Raw genomic sequence first — 16,427 nt, 5'->3', positions numbered from 1 at the left:
TGAAATATAAATCTACAATCTCTATGTTCTTGGTGGCAACCTAAAGCTTCTCCTCTCTTTGTTCTTTACATTTCAATAAAGCTCCAATGAGCTATTGTATTTTCAGCTTTACATTTCTCTTTCAATAAGCTCTTTAAGAGCATTATCTATCTTGTTTGAGATTGCTTACAAAGCTCTGGCCATCCTTGATTTGTTCCCGAAGTTTCACCAACAGTTTCCTAAAGTTTACATCATCCTCACCTGGTCTATACATGTGTTTGAACTTTTTGAAAACAGCCACCTCATAAATATATTACTATCATCGTCTCCTAGTTCTGACTCGGACGGTACTACTTCCTGTAAGAATATTTTATATTCTATGTGGCCTTTGTGTCTTACGGTTTAATTATAAAGTTCAAGTTCATATTAACGTTTATAAATTCTAATATATAAGATGACACCGTGATGGATCAGTTTCGATTAATAATTAGAATTGGATGTATTGATAACCCTCCTTCTTTACCAATATATATAGTTAATCTCTTTCTATGTTATTCGTATATATGATATTGTGTAATTAATCTGCAGTATTATATTAATTACATGAAAGGTCATTATACATAAGTGGCTGTTAAAGTACATGATGGTTACATGAATGGTCATGTGGGTCCACTAGTAACCATTCGTCACATATAAGAAGTGAACGAACATCATGTTAATATTGTAGTAACAAAAACAACAACAAAAGAAACATAGAAAGAGAGAAGAGTGTGGATTCCTTGTCCATCAAAGGAATCATAAGAGAGAAAGGTCAAGGGAAGGAGAAAATCAATTTGAAGGCTTGGATCCATCATCAAACATAATAAAGCAATGGATCAAGGTCTGTGTTTCTTCTTCTCTAAAAAAGGTCATGAATGGAAGGTGATTTTTAGATTATAGATTTTGGATTTTAGTTTTTGGTTTTTGATTTTTGGGATTTTAGTTTTTTGTAAGAAAGTTATTTTTAAAATAATTACATAAAGAAACATAAAAATAAAATAAAAAGAATCGTAAGTTTTCCCTAAAATCTATAATTATGTGGATTCTAGTTTTTGTTAATATTTGTAAAGAAAAGCTCAAAACTAGTTTTCCTATTTTTTAGGAAATCTATTTAACGTAGAATCTTGAATGGAAAAAAAATTGGTTTTTGAAAAACAAAATCCAAAAACTATAGTAGAATCTACTTGTCATTCAAGGCCAAACTGTTTATAGTTGAATTAAAGATAAGTCTAGATGATCTTTGGGATGTGTAGATTTCATGAATACAGAAATCTAAATTTATATTTGGTATTAGAGTCAATCTAGATTTGTTTAGTTCACCACCTAACGCACGACATGAAAATCTAGTGCTTAACGTACGGTTCGTAAAGCAATTCTGGAAATTTTTTGGTGTGTATGAACCAACTTAACCGTACGTACGAGGCACGTATAGTAACTGTTCTTTTACGTTGTTTCATGCATGAATGAATATAATTCTTAAATAATTGTTTAAATTCACTTTGAATAATGTGTGTGCGTGGAGATTCTCGTAGAATCATGTCTAGTGTTTCTGGGCTTTTGTCTTATTTTAATAGTAAACTAAGATATATTAGAATCTGGGTCATTATTGATAATTATACTTACGGTTAATGCATCAATTATGTTCTTTGGTCTGTGTGGTGGTGTTAATCGATAACTGGTGATTTTTTATGTTGAACACACCCTTAGCGCTGCCGTAAAGTCACGATAAATAGTTATGACTTGTTAGAATTATGGCTTGTAGTTTGCTTCCGCTGCAAAATTCTTAGTTAATAATCGGGTAATTTGTGTTATGTAATATCAACACAATATAAAATAATTTATACCCATTAACTAATTAAATATTTTAATGTTTATATGTATATAACTTGTTAGTCATCAAAGTGGCCTTGTTATATTACATATAGACAGAAAATTTTTAAAGATTTATTAACTGATCATGAACATGATTAAAAAGATGCTAAAAATGACATAAAAGTTTTGATCATCAATTATTTTATTATATATATTCTTGAAGATCACTTAAAGGTGGATCACTGAAAATAGTTAATAATATGAAAAGAATTAATCAATATAGTCAATAATTTGTATACTCAAAGGTAACAAATTTTTTTGATTAATATATGATTTGATTAATTATAAAATTATAATTTTAGCATCATTAAAAGTGTTTGTGTTTAAATATTGCCCAAAGATATTTAAATGCATTCCTTAAAAGTCTGTATAAAAGTGTCAAAGCACTAATAGGTAAGCATGTTTACATGTTTGCAGCTTCTTCAAACTTGTATGCATCTACTAATTCTGTCGTAAAGTTCAATGGGCTGAATTACGGTGAATGGTCTGACCAGATCCGTTTTGCATTGGGTATTATGGCTTTGGACTCTGCAATACTAACGGATGAGGAACCTGCAGCCATTACAGGAGATAGCTCTGAAACTAAAAAATCTCGTTATGAGATTTGGGAACGATCTAACAGACTGAGTCTGAACCTCATGAGAATGACGATGGCAGAAAGTGTTAAGCCATCTATGCCTAAGACAGAGAAAACAAGGGAATTCATAGAGAAAATTAAGGAGTGTTCACAATCTGATTTGGCTGACAAGTCAATTGTAGGAAATCTCATGAATGAGCTTACTACGAAAAAGTTTGACTGGTTTCAACCAATTCATGATCATGTGACCCACATGTCTAACTTGGCAGCAAGGTTGTCAACCTTGGGAATGGAAGTTCATTAGAATTTCTTGGTCCAATTCATTATGAACTCTCTACCTTTTGAGTTTAGCCAGTTCTAGGTGAATTACAACACCATTAAAGATAAATGGGAGTTAAAGGCTATGTTGGTTCAAGAGGAAGGGAGAATTAAGAAAATGAAGGACCATGTTGTCAATCTTGTGGGATATGGAAATGCTAGCAGCAGTAATAAAGGAAAACCAAGTAGGAAGGACAAGATGAAGGATAAAGCTTTCATGAAAGGCCCCGAAAGTCAAATCCAGAAGGAAAGGAAGTGTTTCTTTTGCAAGAAAATGGGACACTTAAAGAAAGATTGTCCGAAAAGAAAGGCATGGTTCAAAAAGAAAGGTACACAACATATTTATGTTTGCTCTGAATTGAACCTTGTCGAAGTGCCAAAAAATACTTGGTGGTTAGATATTGGTGCTACTACTCATGTGTCTCATATTAAATAGGGATTCAGTTCGATTCAACCCATAAGAGGACCTGAACAATTCTTGTTCATGGGAAACATAATGAAGGCACAAATTGAAGGCATTGGGACTTATAAGTTGATCTTGGACACTGGATGTCATGTAGATCTTGAAGGGTGTCTCTATGTACCTGAGTGTGCTAGAAATCTTGTTTCCGTTAGTAGGTTGGACAATTTAGGTTTTGTTTTTAAGATTGGACATGGTGTTTTCTCATTGTACCGAAATGATTACCTTAATGGAAGTGGTACTTTGTTTGATTCACTTTATCGTTTCAATCTTGATATAAAGTTTTCTAAATCTTTGTTTAATATTGAAAGTCAAGGCATTAAGCGTAGTGCATCTAATGAAAGTTCAGCTTTCTTGTGGCATCAAAGACTAGGTCACATTTCCAAGGAAAGAATTATGAGGTTGGTAAAGAATGAAATTCTTCCTCACTTGGATTTTAGTGATCTAGATGTGTGTGTGTAGACTGCATGAAAGGAAAGCAGACTAAATACATTACAAAGAAACTAGCCACAAGAAGTACTCAAGTTCTTGAGTTAATTCACACCGATATATGTGGTCCGTTTGATGCTCCATCTTGGAGCGGTGAAAACTACTTTATCAACTTTATTGATGATTACTCAGTTTATGGTTATACTTATCTGTTGCATGAAAAATCTTAGTCCGTGAATATCCTAGAGATATTCATTAATGAGGTGGAAAGGCAATTAGATATAAAACTGAAAGTAGTGAGATCTGATAGAGGTGGTGAGTTTTATGGAAAATTCACAGAAAATGGACAATGTCCTAGTCCATTTGCAAAGCTACTTGAGAGTAGAGGCATTTGTGCACATTATGCAATGCCTGGTACTCCTCAGCAGAATGGTGTAGCTAAGAGGCGGAATCGTACTTTAATGGAAATGGTTAGGAGCATGATAAGTAATAGTTCTTTACCCCTTTCGTTGTGGACTTATGCATTAAAGACTGCAACATATGTTTTAAACCGGGTTCCTAGTAAGGCAGTTCCTAAGACTCCTTTTGAACTGTGCACGGGAAGGAAACCAAGCTTAAGACATTTACGTGTTTGGGGATGTCCAGCAAAGTAAATCCATATAATCCACATGAAAAGAAACTTGATTCGAGGACTGTCAGTGGCTTCTTTATTGGCTATCCGGAAAAATCAAAGGGGTATGTATTTTACTGTCCTAAGCATAGTACGAGAATAGTTGAAACGGGAAATGCTAGGTTCATTGAAAATGGTCAAACTAGTGGGAGTGGTGAACCAAGAAATGTGGACATTCAAGAAGTTCAGGTTGAAGTTTCTTCACTTGTTGTCACACCTAAGGTTGTTGTTCCTACTGTTTCAGTATAGTCAAATGAGGCAATAGAACAACATGATGATGTACCAATCCCAATAGATGAAGGGACGATTAATGAACCTGTCGCTATTCATGAAGAAAATGGTGTACCACAAGAACCATTAAGGCGATCTGGAAGGAATCGAAGATCTGCCATTTCAAATGACTATGTGGTTTATGCTGTTGAAAGTGAATGTGACTTAAGCATTGACGAAGACCCGAACATATTCCAAAAAGCCATGGAAAGTGACAATTCTGAAAAATGGTCTATTGCCGTGAAAGAAGAAATAAAATCTATGGGTGATAATAATGTTTGGGACTTAGTAGAGTTGCCAAACGGTTTCAAAACCGTTGGTTCTAAATGGGTCTTTAAGACTAAACGTGACTCGAAAGGTAACATTGAAAGATACAAGGCTCGCCTTGTTGCCAAAGGTTTCACCCAAAAAGATGGCATTGACTATAAAGAGACCTTCTCTCCAGTTTCAAAGAAGGATTCTCTTAGAATTGTTTTGGCTTTGGTGGCTCATTATGATCTGGAGCTTCACCAAATGGATGTGAAAACCGCCTTTCTGAATGGAGAGCTGAGGAAGAAGTATACATGGATCAGCCTGAAGAGTTTGTGACCACAGGAAATGAACATCTGGTGTGTAAGCTGAAAAAGTCAATATATGGACTTAAACAAGCTTCCAGACAATGGTATTTGAAATTTAATGATACTGTTACGTCATATGGGTTGGTAGAGGTTATCGTTGACTGATGCATCTACATAAAGATCAGTGGGAGCAAGTTTGTAATTTAGTCTTATATTTTGATGATATTTTGCTTGCTGCGAATGACATGGGTATGCTACATGATATAAAGAAATATCTATCTAAGAACTTTGAAATGAAAGATATGGGTGAGGCATCTTATGTGATCGGAATAGAAATAATTCGAGATAGATCACAAGGATTGCTAAGTTTGTCTCAGAAAGGATATATCAATAATGTCTTAGAGAGATATAGAATGACTGGATGCTCTGCTGGTAAAATTCCAATTCAGAAAGGGGACAAGTTCAGTAAAATGCAATGTCCAAGAAATGTATTGGAACATAAAGAAATGGAAAGAATTCCTTATGCATAAGTGGTTGGGAGTTTGAACTATGTTCAGACATGTACTCGACCAGATATCAGTTTTGTTGTTGGTATGTTGGGTCGATATCAAAGTAATCCTGGAATGGACCACTGGAAGGCTGCAAAGAAGGTTCTCAGGTACTTGCAAGGCACGAAAGAGTTCATGCTTACATACAGGAGATCTGATGACCTCGAGGTCATTGGATATTCAGATTCAGACTATGTCGGATGCGTTGATAGTAGGAAATCGACGTTTGGATATTTGTTCTTGTTAGCTGGAGGAGCAATATCGTGGAAAAGTGGAAAGCAGTCTGTCATTGCTTCTTCCACTATGGAGGCCGAATTTGTGGCATGCTTTGAGGCCACAGTTCATTCATTGTGGCTGTGGAACTTTATCTCAAGGCTTCGGATTGTCGACAATATAGAGAAGCCGCTGAGAATTTACTGTGATAATTCCGCGGCTGTCTTCTTTTCAAAGAATGACAAGTACTCGAAAGGTGCTAAACACATGGAGATAAAGTACTTGTCTGTCAAAGAAGTTCGGAAACATAGAGTGTCTTTTGAGCATATAAGAACGGATATGATGGTTGCAGATCCGCTAACTAAGGAATTACCACCCAATGTGTTCATTGGCCATGTAGAGCGTATGGATGTTATAGATAAGACATTGCTGTTTATATTATAGGATGCTTATTATGTATGAGACACTATGAATTCACTTAAAGTTACGTTTCTGTTTTTTTTTATTAAACATGTTATCATTAAAGTATGTGTACACATTTATGGTTTATAGATAACAAAAGTATTTTGAGAATGAAGGTTCTTCTCAATATAAAAGAATACTATAAAATTGGAATTGATTTGTGATACATGGAAGGGAGCATGTCGTTCAATGATGTGTGACCGCCATGATTCGATCAGTTTGATTTTATTTAAGTCATTAAAGGTTAAGACAACTTGATATTAAAGTGCGCGTTAAAGTTATTAAACCATTAAGTTGACACAAACGCCAAGTGTGAGAATGTAAGAATATTTTATATTCTATGTGGCCTTTGTGTCTTACGGTTTAATTATAAAGTTCAAGTTCATATTAACGTTTATGAATTCTAATATATAAGATGACACCGTGATGGATCGGTTTCGATTAATGATTAGAATCGGATGTATTGATAATCTTCCTTCCTTACCAATATATATAGTTAATCTCTTTCTATGTTATTCGTATATATGATATTGTTTAATTAATCTGCAGTATTATATTAATTACATGAAAGGTCATTATACATAAGTGGCTGTTAAAGTACATGATGGTTACATGAATGGTCATGTGGGTTCACTAGTAACCATTCATCACATATAAGAAGTGAACGAACATCATGTTAATATTGTAGTAACAAAAACAACAACAAAAGAAACATAGAAAGAGAGAAGAGTGTGGATTCCTTGTCAATCAAAGGAGAGAAAGGTCAAGGGAATGAGAAAATCAATTTGAAGGCTTGGATTCATTATCAAACATAATCAAGCAATAGATCAAGGTTAGTGTTTCTTCTTCTCTAAAAAAGCGTTTATAGTTGAATTAAACATAAGTCTAGATGATCTTTGGGATGTGTAGATTTCATGAATACAGAAATCTAAATTTATACTTCCTTCAACGCCGACCAAGATTTGACCATCCCATCACTGAGAGGCTACTCCTACGCCTCTAACTTTTTCCGCGGCTTGTTATGCTTTATAAATGGGCCAAGTGCGCGAATATATAATACTACCACTAGGAAACTTGTAGTCTTACCTGACATAGAAGAATCCAGCATCATACATGAAGATCACAAGATTAAGAGGATCATGTGCCATAAGGGAAACGATCCTGTCATGATCAATATAAATGTTTCTGTAAAAACTCAAAAGTTGGGTGAAACGTTAATATGAATTTAATGGATCATTGTCAAGCAGGCCGGCCCACCCGTAAGCTGAGCAAAGCAGCCGCATTAGACCACAAAATGAAACAATCTAGAGGACAAATATACAGTTACGTTATTGTATATGCTAAATAAATACAAGCTACGTTATTGTAAATGTTATAATCATTGTAATTCATTTACATATTTCTCTCTCCAACTCCACGTATGCAATAGACCAATATACTTTTATTCTTTTCCTTTTTTGCTTTCTTTCCTCATTTTTTGGTGTCAAAAAGTATATGTTTTCCTGTTTTCTTTTATAAAGATACTTTCAGTATTTGTTTTTGTCAAAGTCTTTTTTTCTTCTCTTAACTCCTTTTTTTTTGTTTATCATGTTTCTTTTTTTTTTCTCTAAATTATAAATTATTTTTGCTAACTTATTATGATAAATTATAGTTCCTTAGGCCACAAAACGAAAAACAATTTAGAGGACAAATATACATTTACGTTATTGTATATGCTACATAAATGCAAGCTACGTTATTGTAAATGTTATAATCATATAGTGTAATTCATTTACATATTTCTCTCTCCAACTCCATGTATGCAATAGACCAATATACTGTTATTTTTTTCCTTTTTTGCTTTCTTTTCTCATCTTTTGGTGTCAAAAAATATATGTTTTTCTGTTTTCTTTTATAAAGATACTCTCAGTATTTGTTTTTGTCAAAGCCTTTTTCATCTCTTAACTCCTTTTTTTTTGCTTATCATGTTTCTTTTTTTTCTCTAAATTATAAATTATTTTTGCTAACTTATTATGATAAATTATAGTTCCTTAGGCCACAAAACGAAAAACAATTTAGAGGACAAATATACAATTACGTTATTGTATATGCTACATCAATGCAAGCTACGTTATTGTAAATGTTATAATCATATAGTGTAATTCATTTACATATTTCTCTCTCCAACTCCACGTATGCAATAGACCAATATACTTTTATTCTTTTCCTTTTTTGCTTTCTTTCCTCATTTTTTGGTGTCAAAAAGTATATGTTTTCCTGTTTTCTTTTATAAAGATACTTTCAGTATTTGTTTTTGTCAAAGTCTTTTTTTCTTCTCTTAACTCCTTTTTTTTTGTTTATCATGTTTCTTTTTTTTTCTCTAAATTATAAATTATTTTTGCTAACTTATTATGATAAATTATAGTTCCTTAGGCCACAAAACGAAAAACAATTTAGAGGACAAATATACAATTACGTTATTGTATATGCTACATAAATGCAAGCTACGTTATTGTAAATGTTATAATCATATAGTGTAATTCATTTACATATTTCTCTCTCCAACTCCATGTATGCAATAGACCAATATACTGTTATTTTTTTCCTTTTTTGCTTTCTTTTCTCATTTTTTGGTGTCAAAAAATATATGTTTTTCTGTTTTCTTTTATAAAGATACTCTCAGTATTTGTTTTTGTCAAAGCCTTTTTTTCTTCTCTTAACTCCTTTTTTTTGCTTATCATGTTTCTTTTTTTTTCTCTAAATTATAAATTATTTTTGCTAACTTATTATGATAAATTATAGTTCTTTAGGCCACAAAACGAAAAAAAATTAGAGGACAAATATACAATTACGTTATTGTATATGCTACATAAATGCAAGCTACGTTATTGTAAATGTTATAATCATATAGTGTAATTCATTTACATATTTCTCTCTCCAACTCAACGTATGCAATAGACAAATATACTTTTATTCTTTTCCTTTTTTGCTTTCTTTCCTCATCTTTTGGTGTCAAAAAGTATATGTTTTCCTGTTTTCTTTTATAAAGATACTTTCAGTATTTGTTTTTGTCAAAGCCTTTTTTTCTTCTCTTAACTCTTTTTTTTTTGCTTATCATGTTTCTTTTTTTTTCTCTAAATTATAAATTATTTTTGCTAACTTATTATGATAAATTATAGTTCCTTAGGCCACAAAACGAAAAACAATTTAGAGGACAAATATACAATTACGTTATTGTATATGCTACATAAATGCAAGCTACGTTATTGTAAATGTTATAATCATATAGTGTAATTCATTTACATATTTCTCTCTCCAACTTCACATATGCAATAGACCAATATACTGTTATTTTTTCCTTTTTTTGCTTTCTTTCCTCATCTTTTGGTGTCAAAAAATATATGTTTTTCTGTTTTCTTTTATAAAGATACTCTCAGTATTTGTTTTTGTCAAAGCCTTTTTTTCTTCTCTTAACTCCTTTTTTTTTGCTTATCATGTTTCTTTTTTTTTCTCTAAATTATAAATTATTTTTGCTAACTTATTATGATAAATTATAGTTCTTTAGGCCACAAAACGAAAAAAAATTTAGAGGACAAATATACAATTACGTTATTGTATATGCTACATAAATGCAAGCTACGTTATTGTAAATGTTATAATCATATAGTGTAATTCATTTACATATTTCTCTCTCCAACTCCACGTATGCAATAGACCAATATACTTTTATTCTTTTCCTTTTTTGCTTTCTTTCCTCATCTTTTGGTGTCAAAAAGTATATATTTTCCTGTTTGCTTTTATAAAGATACTCTCAGTATTTGTTTTTGTCAAAGCCTTTTTTCTTCTCTTAACTCCTTTTTTTTGCTTATCATATTTCTTTTTTTTCTCTAAATTATAAATTATTTTTGCTAACTTATTATGATTTATTATAGTTCCTTCTTTTCTTCCAAACATGTAACTACCATTTTCTCAATTTTATGATTTTAGTGTTATTTATTTTTATGAAATAACTAAAAAAAAGTTAGACTTTATTTTTAAAGTATATCAAATAATATATTAAATTATTATTTAAACAATACAAGAAATATTTTAGTTAAATTTATTATATTAAATAAGAAATTAAAAATAATAAATTCACATCTTTTAAATTGCTTTAGGCCTCTAAACACCTAGGATCGGCCCTGTTGGCAAGTTCAATAGAACAGAACGTTTGATCATGCCCATATATATAGAAACGTTTAAACAGGAGAAAAGAGGAAAACGAAAAAACTAATAAACCAAATCGAACTAGAATAAACGAAAGCCACGTTTTATTTAAAGGTCGAGTATTTTTACAAGGCAAAATTGCAACACACATGCATGCACAATTTTAATTATCTGTCCTACATCATTTTTTTTTTCTTTTTGGTATGTCCTACATCATTTTTTGAAACTCGATACAAAATTTTGTTATTTCTTCCTTTCAGAATATTTAAAATAATCATCACGTTTAAAACAAATTAAAATGATCGATCGAAATAGAGTAAAAAATAGACTCCGGCAAAATTACCAAATCTATGACTATGGCCAAAAAGAGTACATATCGATTATATAGTCTATTGGACTTTGTCTAAATCAAATTAATTATATAAACTAAATTTGAAAAGCTTAATTGTATTCCATAATTAAATTAATTATATAAAAAATACATCATGAAATAAACAAAGTAGTAAGAACATTTGATTCAAAACTCAAAGTGAAAATATATGAATTGAAAGAAATATTGTTAGTTCTTAAACTATAATCTAAATAGATCGAACAATATATGTACAAAAGCACTAGAATAAATGGTTGGTTGTTTGCATCTATTAATTAAGGTTTCTCAGTAATAGTTCAAGAAACAAAGCCACGATCATTTTGGTCATCGCAGGACGTGGATACTACTAAGAAGCCTTATTAACTCACATGGTTAGTCAAGGCGTTTACTGCTTCTTTGTGAGTAATGCATCTCCCAATGAGTGTAGACTTCCACCTCATAACTCTTCATACAGTGGTGTCTTTTCTCATAACGAAACCACTTCGCATAAGTCCCATACTCAGCAGCAGTCCACTCTTCACGATCATTCAGGTCAGAGCACAAGTGTGGGTAGAGCGATCCTAGCATCCTCAATATGCCTTGCCAAAATTGCTTGATAATTTGTAAGCTCTTTAGGAGGAACGTTATCCTTATCATCAGTCTTTTCAACTGCAAAAGTAACAACAACAATAATAACAAAAGCATCAGACAAAACACACACAAAAAAAAACTGAACAACTAACTAATAAGAACTGGTTTAACATGGTTGGTTTCTCTCACATATAATTTATCTATTAGCAGCACGATTCAGAGTATTCTCACTACTGATAGCAGGAGGATTCATTGCATCATTCGGAGAATTTTCATTGATGGGAGCAGAAGGATTCACTACTGCAAGATAGAAAAAGGAACATCAATCATAATCAAAGAAGTTTAGATCAACCAAAAAATCTCAAGTAGCATTAATTTGGAAGGATTCTAAGAAGATGCATCGCACACATGAGTCTTTGTAAATCAAATATATCAATATGGATTTGACACCTTCTAATCCATAACAGTTATAGCTTGTTTTTTTTTCTTCCTTTTTTTTCTTACCAACCTCAGATTATTTCTAAAATATGAATGCAACTTTTTCGGTAATTAAGTGTTTGTTTACGTACACTCCCTCTTAATGAGATATCTCGACCACTGTGTTTTTGACATGCAATGTAATGCACTCTTTTTCGTGTTGTTTTTTACATGCAATTATAGTAAGTGTGATTAACTTTTTACACCTAAACCAGAGAACTTCATTATTACTCCATGTGTGTATATTAAGTAAAGTGTACAGTAATACAAAGAGTAGAAAAGACAAAAAAGAAACAGGGAGATAAAATCTAGTAGTTACTTTACAGTCAGATAATCAAAAAGGTGGTTCATCATTCACAAATAACTTAAACTATTTTTATAAATATGTTTTGCATGATGCATATACTGTATACACATGCACGTTTATATAACACTTGCCTAATAATGTGACAGATTTATTAGACCTAATTATATGCTTTTATCACCACATGGTCCACATATATATTTTAATGTTAAGATTATGAGACCATGTAAGATCTCCGATATATGCTCTGCAATTGCATGGAAGCTCTCTGTTTTGCGTTGACTTTCCACGTCCTGTGTCGGCTTTTTACAAAAATGCCCACAAAGATATATTGTTTGTTTCCAAATTTTGGTATCAAATTCCTAAACAAAAGTCGCCATGTAATTGTTGTGTCTCACACTTGATTGATAGGTATTTTATTGCTTTCCTATTCTATAAAATTTTATCAAAAAAAAAAAAGGTTTGATAAAAATATATTCATTGAGATATTATTAGCCATGTATTAGTATTTTTAAATTGGTTTACTTAATTAACAAAAGAAAAAAAAAAAAAAAAAAAAAAAAAAAAAAAAGATAACTATAATAAGTATATGGTAAAAAATTATTTATTTTCTGACATTAGTGACCCTTTTCATATGATCAGTCGTCAGTACATCATATCAGAAAACATTTATAAATCCTTAGTTCTAGTAAGAATCTAAACCGACTTAGCAAAGCCAATATGCACATTTGGTAGACTGTAGTCATACACCGTATGAACTGCTCGCATGAATGGCAAGCCAAGTGTCCTACACAATAAAACAACAACCAGTCAAAAGATATATATATATATATATATATATATATATATATATATTAAATCATAAAATTGTGTAAAAATAAAGAAAAAAACTTGCCAGTAGTTAACTCCAGCTTCCGTCTCGGCCTGGAACCTACTTGTGCAATAATTATCGACCTGATGTATATACTGAAAAACAGAGTAAAGAAGTCACAGAAAAGAAACTTAACCGAGGAAAAACAAAAAAAAAAAGGATCCATCCAATCGACTTACATCACGTGGACTGATTGAGAAACTTCTTCCTGATATTGTAAAGGTTACATCAGGCAGCTTCTCCAAATTTGAGCATTTTTGTTCTGCTCCGATTTTCCCATTGATGTCCGCTATCAAACCCTGTAATTAAATTACATCAAAAAAAATATAAAAATTTTAAGCAAGTATTGATCGTGCGAAGATTAATATAAAACGCTTTCCACTAGATAATAACTTATTTTTACCGGTGGACCACGAATGCTTGAAGAGCCTGAGTCAACAAACACTTGGCAGCCTGTAGAGCATTTCTTGGTGTCTATGGTTCCGACAAATATGTTGTTCATTTGGAAGAAGTATCTAACCCCGCTCACGGGGACGTAAGTGTGCTCTCCCGTATAGTGAGCTGGGTTTTTGCCTCCAAACACTATCTCACCTCCTGCTCCAGAGTCTTTAGACCTCCCAAACCATATGGAGAAAATTTTCTGTTCAATCTTGCCTTGTTTCACCATCGACTCCCAGACAGGACTAGTTCTAGTCACAGAAAGTTTAGGATTCCCAAGTCCCAATATACCATCAAAGGTTTCTCCTAGAAGTGGGTCTTTGTCAGTCGGAGTAGAACGACCCTCTGTAAAGTACTGTCCAGTTATTGTAGTTCCACCAACATTGACAGTCTCAAGGCTTAGAACGCCTATGACAGAACCTGTCCCGTAAGTGATGGTTACCGGTTTTCTTCCTATTATACAAAAATATGTTAGAATAGACTTTAGACTATAAATATATATAGTTATATATATATATATAAACAAACTAAAAGGCAGATTTACCCGTTGGTCTAAAAGTACTTGATCTCTTCCAATCGTAAAGATTGTGAGGCTTCTTGCCCTTCCAATTTCCAGATGGTACCCAAAGATCGCTGCTTCCGGTATCAAACACGACTGTGAAACGTTGCCCCGGTGTACCAATTGTTATTTCTCCGTAATAGATATCTTCGTCAGAAGTTATCATCCCCACTCCGTTTTTGTTGAATGAAGTATTATTACCCATCGTCAAACCGATTCTGACTAGCCCTTGCACTGAAAAATTAAAAAAGTTACGTTACGTATACAAAAGTGTATCAACAAATGGATATAGCTAGTATGTAAAAGATCTAACAACACTACAGTTTGAAGATCTAACTACTTTATTAAAGAAAGGATATAGCTAACCTGCGTACGACTGGAGGAGGAAGAAACAGAATGATGCAATTAAAACTCTTTGAAATTTTAGGCTATTCATCTCGGTTTGTTCTTCTTTTTAATTTTCTTTTGAGTTTTGCTATCTGTTTAAGTTCAACTCAATGCATCGTATTATATAGAATAATAGACCTAGTTGGAAGGAGAGAGAACTCTAGAGTAGTTGAGAGCATTAAACACTAAGCCTTTCATATTTACGTTCCTTTAAAAAAAAAAAAAAATTGTCAATTAAGAAAATAAACCCAAACAATGTTCTTCTATATTTTTTGAAATGGAGTTACAGTACGTTCTTTATTGTTCACAAGCTTATTGCATTTTTTTGTATCGTATTTATTCATTCCACAAACAAATATGACTAATTCATCCAATTATGACGGATGACATACAGCAATGATACGAAATAGATCATATAACATACATATAATGTAACCCCCAAACAAAAACAAATGTGCATGTCTATTGTAGTTATCATGCCAACAATTTGGTTCACGTATATATAATAACTATAAGCACGTTATTAACGTTACTATATAATAAGCATGTTAGCAAAAAAAGGACGTAATTTATATGTGCTGAATAGTTTGTAAAGTTGTCAATCATCAACAAAAACAGAAATATGTTAAATCTATATTATGTTTTGTATTCTAGCATGTTTTTACATTTAGGAATTTTCTTTTAATATTGAGCTTTATTTTTCATGATGTTTAATACAGGTAACAATATCCCCCAACGTAAAATAAAAATAGAAATATGCCACCTAAAAAAATTGATCATTCAACTTAATTAAATACTGCAATATCACGAAAAAGCAGCAACGGTTAGTATATATAATCAAATTCTATAATTAAATTTCGTTTTTCCTATTTTATTTAAAAAGAAAAGGCTACTATTCAGTGAACAAGGATGTAAATTGGTAATTGTTGATATTTTACACATAAACCAAGTCATTACTCGCAAACAACCAAAAACATATAAAAAGAAGGTAGACCTCCATTTACTCGATGAAACCCAAAAAGTCATACCTCTCTTACTGTCTTACATACTAAATTTTGAGGAATATTACATTTTGATTAGCTGGCATATAAGAGAATAAAAGACCATGCAATAAAGTCTTTCAGACTTAAAGGAAAAATATAGATAAGTAATAAGTTTAGAGGCTATATTTGCAAAGAGAATAGGAAATGAACATAGAAACAAGAAGAAGAAGATAAAAAAGCTTACCAAAAATGAACGTATCACTGTCACATAGTGGCCTGATATTTCAAAACTCCAGCGAGAGTAACATAGAGGCTGGTATGACTTTATTATGTTGACTGACACAGACATATATTCCTTGTGTAGTTACGTAAACTTTGTTTTTGACATTTCTGCGACTTGAGTTTCAACGAGTAGAAAAAGGCATTTTCCCACTATTTTATAGTTTTCTTTTGTCTTCTTTCTCGTGCACTAAACAGTAGGCAGCATGAAAAGTTTATGTACCACATTCTCTTGCAAAATTATGCACATGGACAACAATGGGACTGTGGATATTAGATTATATTAGCTTGGGAATCACAAAGCGGATTTCTTTAGCCCTCATTGCACTTTCGTAATAACTGTATGCATCATTTTCCCTCACAATATACTTTCCAGTAATTATGAACCGATACTGTAATGCAATGTATTACATTGCTGACCTTAATTGACATAAGATACAGAAAGTTCACAAAATTTAATTTCATGAGACAAATTAAGAGTTCGAAAACTAGTCTTAGTGAAACAGAACGACATATTGAGACTATGGATACTAGATTCTTTTTCTTTTCTTCACTTGGTTGCACTGTTGCGCATTTGTCCGTCATCATTAATATTTTAGATACAAAAAAT

General features: G+C 32.0%; 2 protein-coding genes and 1 long non-coding RNA gene across 3 annotated transcripts; 2 read left to right on the top strand and 1 right to left on the bottom strand.

Annotated features, from left to right (window-relative positions):
- Positions 1–702: 702 nt before the first annotated feature.
- On the top strand, positions 703–6,457 carry LOC147933856 (uncharacterized). The gene is made up of 2 exons (XM_087476285.1): positions 703–859; positions 2,308–6,457. Exons 1-2 carry the CDS (start codon positions 850–852, stop codon positions 2,769–2,771), a joined length of 474 nt encoding a protein of 157 aa, XP_087332411.1. The 5' UTR covers positions 703–849; the 3' UTR covers positions 2,772–6,457.
- Positions 6,458–7,078: 621 nt separating this feature from the next.
- LOC147933855 (uncharacterized) lies at positions 7,079–7,806 on the top strand. Its single transcript, XR_015573025.1, has 2 exons — positions 7,079–7,226; positions 7,304–7,806. It is a non-coding gene; the product is annotated as an uncharacterized LOC147933855 (long non-coding RNA).
- Positions 7,807–12,889: 5,083 nt separating this feature from the next.
- On the bottom strand, positions 12,890–14,861 carry LOC104723043 (aspartic proteinase oryzasin-1-like). The gene is made up of 6 exons (XM_010441335.3): positions 14,535–14,861; positions 14,154–14,402; positions 13,575–14,062; positions 13,351–13,470; positions 13,196–13,266; positions 12,890–13,087 (listed from the first exon to the last, which is right to left on the bottom strand). The coding sequence occupies exons 1-6, from the start codon at positions 14,602–14,604 to the stop codon at positions 12,997–12,999; spliced, it is 1,089 nt and encodes a 362-aa protein (XP_010439637.2). The 5' UTR covers positions 14,605–14,861; the 3' UTR covers positions 12,890–12,996.
- Between the last annotated feature and the right edge of the window lie 1,566 nt (positions 14,862–16,427).

The sequence above is a fragment of the Camelina sativa genome, chromosome 11 (genome assembly GCF_030686135.1).
Source record: "Camelina sativa cultivar CO46 ecotype springtype chromosome 11, ASM3068613v1".
NCBI lineage: Eukaryota > Viridiplantae > Streptophyta > Magnoliopsida > Brassicales > Brassicaceae > Camelina > Camelina sativa.
This window is presented reverse-complemented; position numbering and strand designations above follow the sequence as displayed.